The 5,351-nt window shown below is 44.3% G+C and overlaps 1 protein-coding gene across 1 annotated transcript; it reads left to right on the forward strand.

Moving 5' to 3' along the window:
• Positions 1-1,159: 1,159 nt before the first annotated feature.
• Positions 1,160-3,746, forward strand: LOC124406232. Its single transcript, XM_046881587.1, has 5 exons — positions 1,160-2,950; positions 3,010-3,079; positions 3,217-3,278; positions 3,361-3,478; positions 3,625-3,746. The coding sequence occupies exons 1-5, from the start codon at positions 1,160-1,162 to the stop codon at positions 3,744-3,746; spliced, it is 2,163 nt and encodes a 720-aa protein (XP_046737543.1).
• The last annotated feature ends 1,605 nt before the right edge of the window (positions 3,747-5,351 follow it).

Consider the following 5,351-nt stretch of genomic DNA (forward strand, 5'->3'; position numbering starts at 1 on the left):
CCTCAACGATTTTTTGGAAACGGGCCCGGATTTGTTAGAGTCGCTGCTCGGCGTACTTTTGCGTTTCAGACAGTTCCCTGTCGCCGTAATAGCTGATATAAAAGATATGTACATGCGCGTTAAAGTGATAGAGAGAGATCGGGGAGCGCAAAGGTTTTTCTGGCGAGGTGCCGATCGTTTACGTGAGCCCGATGTTTGGGAAAACACGGGACTGATATTCGGCTCAAGATCTTCCCCTTGCAGCGCGATTTATGTGAAAAATAAAAATGCGGACACATTTTCTAAACAGAAACCCGAAGCCGCACGTAGCGTTGTAAAAAACAGCTACATGGATGACTATCTTGCGTCGGGTAACTCGGTAGCGGAAATGCGACAACGCGTCCGAGACGTAATTTTAATCAACAAAGAGGCTAATTTCGATATGCATGGCTGGGCGTCGAATGACTCGCGCGTCGTTGACGACGTATGCGATGAAAATAAATTAAAGAAAAAAGACATTGCAAGTCTCTGCGATACGGAAGAACGCGTACTAGGGTTGTACTGGGATAGAAACGAAGATACGCTTAGTTTCAATGTCGGTTTAAGCAAAGTTCGCTCGAATTTAGCCCGCGGCGAAGTAGCACCAACCAAACGAGAGTTTTTTAGCATTGCAATGTCGGTGTACGATCCACTTGGCATTCTCTCCCCATTCACGCTTCAAGCGAAGCTTGTAATGCAAGACATTTGGCGTAGCGGGGTTAAGTGGGACCAAGCGATTAGGATGAAAGAACTTAAAGTTTGGGTGATCTGGCTGCAAAATCTAATCGAAATGAAAAATTGCAAAATACCGCGTTGTTATCGTATACCTGGTTCTGATAATCTCAAAACTCAGCTGCATATATTCTGCGACGCGAGCTTGAAAGCATATGCTACGGCAGCGTATGTGCGATCGGAAGCGAGCGATGGCCGAGTTTATTTGTCGTTGGTGATGGCTAAATCGCGAGTGGCGCCGGTAAAACCGATGACGGTACCGAGATTGGAATTACAGGCGGCTCTGCTTGGAGCGAGGATGGCAGCCACTATAGAACGAGAACTAGAAATTCCAATACATGAGCGCGTTTTTTGGTCCGACTCTTCGACCGTTCTGCATTGAATCCGCGCAGATCCGTTACAAAAGCAAATGTTCGTCGCGAACAGATTAGGAGAGATCGGTGAGTTGTCAAAGGTTACGGAATGGCACTGGGTACCCACGGGCTTAAACCCGGCTGACGATGCGACGCGACCGTCTGACTTACCCATGCGCTCAGATGATCGGTGGTTGATTGGCCCCAAATTCTTGCTCGAAAGTCGTAATTCGTGGCCGAAAGAAAAAACCTTGAAAAATACTGAGAAGCGGGCAATAAATGAGTTAGAAGCTCGGAAAGAATATATCGGAGCGGCGTTTCTAAAACAACCTGAAATGTGGATGATCCCTACTAGAGTCAGATTGCTCGGGTGGCAAAGAGTGATGAGACCCATAATGCGCGTGAGACAAATATTTATCATTTGGCGTCGATATCGAAGGCCGCCCGGAGAGAGCAACACGCTCAGTAAACCTTCAGCGTTGGAACATCAACAGCGAGAGAAGATGATTTTAAAACGCCTAAAAGTAATGGAGTCGCCGGAAAACGTCGCTGACGCGGAAAAATTTTGGTACCGCGAGATTCAAGCTGCATGTTTTTGGAGAGAGTTAGAATCGTTACGAAAAGGCGATTCCCCTAAAGGTAGCAAACTATTTGGCTTAGAGCCGTACATCGATAATGAAGGTTTATTGCGGGCAAGAGGACGCGTCACAAAATTGGAGAAAACGAAGGGAGTAAAATCAGAGTTCGACGTCGAAGAATTTGAGAATCGACCGATAATATTAGATGCTGATCACTATGCCACCAAACTTCTGATTCTGGAGTTTCATCGCCGTTACAAACATGCTAACAATGAGACGGTGTTAAACGAGTTACGACAACAATTCTACATAATAGGGCTTAGATCGAGACTCAGACGGCTAGCGAAACGCTGCGTTACTTGTCGCATGCGTAAGGCTAAACCATCAAATCCGCCGATGGCCGATTTACCCGCGTGTCGCGTAGCCTACCAACAACGCCCGTTTACGCACTGCGGTATCGACTGCTTTGGGCCGATGACAATAAAAATTGGACGTCGGCACGAAAAACGTTGGGGCGTTCTCTTCACGTGCATGACAACGAGAGCAGTCCACGTAGAATTAGCAAGCACGTTGAATGCGAGTTCAACTATTATGGCGATCCAGAGACTAGCTAGTAGACGGGGTTTTCCGACCGATATGTACAGCGACAACGGTACGAACTTCGTAAAGGCCGATAAGGAATTAAAGGAAGCGATCGCCAATATTGATAAAAATAAGCAACGACAATTCGCGGCAAGAAATCGCTTCAATTGGCATTTTAATCCTCCCGATGCCCCGCACATGGGGGGAGCTTGGGAGCGATTGGTTCGCTCAATAAAAATAGGTTTACGTCACGCCCTGGAAGGGCAGGTTACGACGGAGGAAGTACTTCACACGATTTTGATTGAGGTTGAGCATATGGTCAATTCGCGGCCGTTGACCCATGTGTCGGTAGACCCGCGAGACGAGGAGGCGCTCACGCCCAACCATTTTTTAATCGGTTGCTCATCTGGTCACTTACGGATGCCAAAGTACGACAAGGTGGTAGAAAATCCTCGGAAGACCTTCGAGATTGCTCAAAACTTGGCGAACGGCTTTTGGAAACGGTGGCTTCGCGAGTATATTCCGACACTTCTGCCTCGTACGAAGTGGTGTACTCCAGCTGAACCTTTAAAATTAAACGACATAGTTCTTGTTGTAGATTTCCAATCCCAACGAAACGAATGGAAAAAGGGCAGAGTAATTGAGCTTTTCCCAAATAAATCCGACAACGTCATTAGAATCGTGAAAGTGCGCGTCGGAAAAAAGGATTTCATGAGACCCGTAAATAAATTGATTAAAATTTTCAGTTTGTCAGAATAAGTCAAAAATCGAGTGAATTTTTGACTGGGGGAGATTGTTGGAAACCAAAAGGTGTATGTAAAATAAAAAAAAAAAAAAGGGGGAAAGGAGAAAAATGTATTACGTTATTAAGAAGACTCGACGACAGAAATTCCGAGCACGTTATGTTTATATTATTCTTGAGTTGCTTGATTCTTTAATTCAATTACTTTCAGTTTACATCATGATGAATTTAGTTACGATACCAAATTATTGTGTTCAGTTCATAAGTCGAAATGTAACGTAATTAAATGTAAAATATTGTAAGCGAATTATCAAAATGCCACATGAAATAGTTATGGCAAAAATGTATTGTGAAGATTGAAACACCAACGATTGTAAACACGAAAGGCGACTTGTTTGATTCCTCGGGAGACGGCGAAATAAACACCATTGAGGTGGATTTGAATATTGTTGCCGATTCAAACGACCGCACTGGTTAAACGTTTCTCTCGCGGTTCGACGCTCGCCCACGAACATATTCGAGCACGTGATACGTGTCGTCGTGTATGTAACGCCAATTCAGCCTTAGGGAGTCTCTCCTTAAGGGCTATAGACCTCCCGGGAAATTCATTTTTCTCAAGTCCATGCAGGTCACCCAAAACGGCACGACGAGGTCGCGAGACCAAGTCGGGGCCGATTGGCGGGCGAGCGAAAGAGCGAGCGAGAGAGAATAGGAGAGGGCGCTAGTGGCGCGTTGGCCTGAATCAGAATAAGTCCCCTAGGCAAATGGCGCTGCGGTAGATGAGAGGTTGATGAGCCTAAGGCGCGCGTTTAGAAATCAGATTCGATCCGACCACGAGCGGAACAAGTCGCCTTTCGTCAACTAATAAAAGTGTCCACCAACTACAGCGTGTCGAAGATTATTCTCATTGTCTCACCCTTAACATCTAGACTGGACTTATAGTAGAGCCCATGGTTACTTTAAATGTTTGATTTGTGACGTGGTGGGTTTTCCAGCCCGTTACGAACTTGCACCTCGATTCCCGGATGGAAACGAACAGCTCCAAAGAGCAAGGCAGGATACTGCCGTGTGCACAGAACGACGACTAGAGCTAGATTTAAGTTTTCTGTATTATTCCTGATATCTTGTTATTCTTGAAACATTCTCTGAGGTTGCCGACGCTGCTGTAGACACTACCGACTATGACGTCGTTGCTGCTGCCTCAGCCTCCCTTAGGGTACTCCGAAACCGAGAAAAAGACCGAGTTTGAACTTGCCGCCCTCCTTACAGGGGCACAGCGTGGCGGACAGACCAGCTGCCCAGGGTCCCACAGGTACCGCCGTTATAAACGACAGCCCTCGCCACCGCCGTAGCGCCACCGCGGGATCGCGATCGACTAAGTGCCCGGCCGCCTTACTCTCCCTTGAGTCACGATAAGTAAACGATTTGTTTGATTAAGGTAATCCCCCAAACGGACTTTATTCGAGAACGCTCCAAAACTTTGTGAAAAACTAGTTTGAATAGTAATGTTCATTTATTTTCAATCTGAGATCAATTGATCATCTAGTTTCAGAGGTATGCGTGTTTAAAATTCGTTACTTTTGCTCCTCCTATACATGGGAGTAAAGTACAATTCCTTGGGACGGGACAGAAAAGCGCTTTGAACTCATAAACCACATTCGAGAAATGATCGAAAAATATAAGATAACAACTTAACGTACCAGCGATTGACCTGCCTAAACCTGAGGCAAACCGACCACACAGCCTCATGAGAATGATCGTTGTTAATAAAATAGGCCAAGCGTTTTGCCATCCGAGAGATAGCGCGTTATAAACGTGGTAACGTCGCATTTCGCGAGAGGCAGGTTTGAATTCTACAACGTCAAATCCGAATTTTATATGTAGGATCGAGAAGCCTGTTCGGCATTTCATGAATAGAGGATAAAGAATTAATCATTGGAGAAAGTTATGTAAAACAAAAAGTTCATCAAGAAAAACATCAAAATATATATATTCATAAATCAGATGAAAACTAGCAATATAATAAAACAACATTTTTTGCACGGAAATTATCGTATAATGTATTTTTATCATATAATCTTTCAAAAATTAACATTGACTTGACATTGTGACTAGCGGTACATGTACGGTTATAGCATTTGAGAAAAGGTAAACGCTTTACGGCAAATTCTTCTTATTCTCAAAACATCGCAACTCTTTTACTTTTCAGCTTCTGTTTTAAAATGATTAATAATCTTATTCAAAAATTTTTCACTTTTCATAACACGAACTTTTTTATTTTCTACCTCAGTTAATAAAGATGCAATAGCATTTTTCCGTCATTTTTGTAGAGTTTTTTGAGATCAG

The sequence above is a fragment of the Diprion similis genome, chromosome 5 (assembly GCF_021155765.1).
Source record: "Diprion similis isolate iyDipSimi1 chromosome 5, iyDipSimi1.1, whole genome shotgun sequence".
NCBI classification, from domain to species: Eukaryota; Metazoa; Arthropoda; class Insecta; order Hymenoptera; family Diprionidae; genus Diprion; species Diprion similis.

Excerpts from the sequence above, each read along its gene's own strand:
- LOC124406232 (XM_046881587.1), top strand. The coding sequence starts at position 1,160 with ATGTTCGTCGCGAACAGATTAGGAGAGATCGGTGAGTTGTCAAAGGTT. Across the intron at positions 3,279-3,360 it reads TTCAGTTCATAAGTCGAAAT|ATTGAAACACCAACGATTGT; the intron begins GTAACGTAATTA and ends TGTATTGTGAAG. Across the intron at positions 3,479-3,624 it reads CGATTCAAACGACCGCACTG|TCCATGCAGGTCACCCAAAA; the intron begins GTTAAACGTTTC and ends ATTTTTCTCAAG.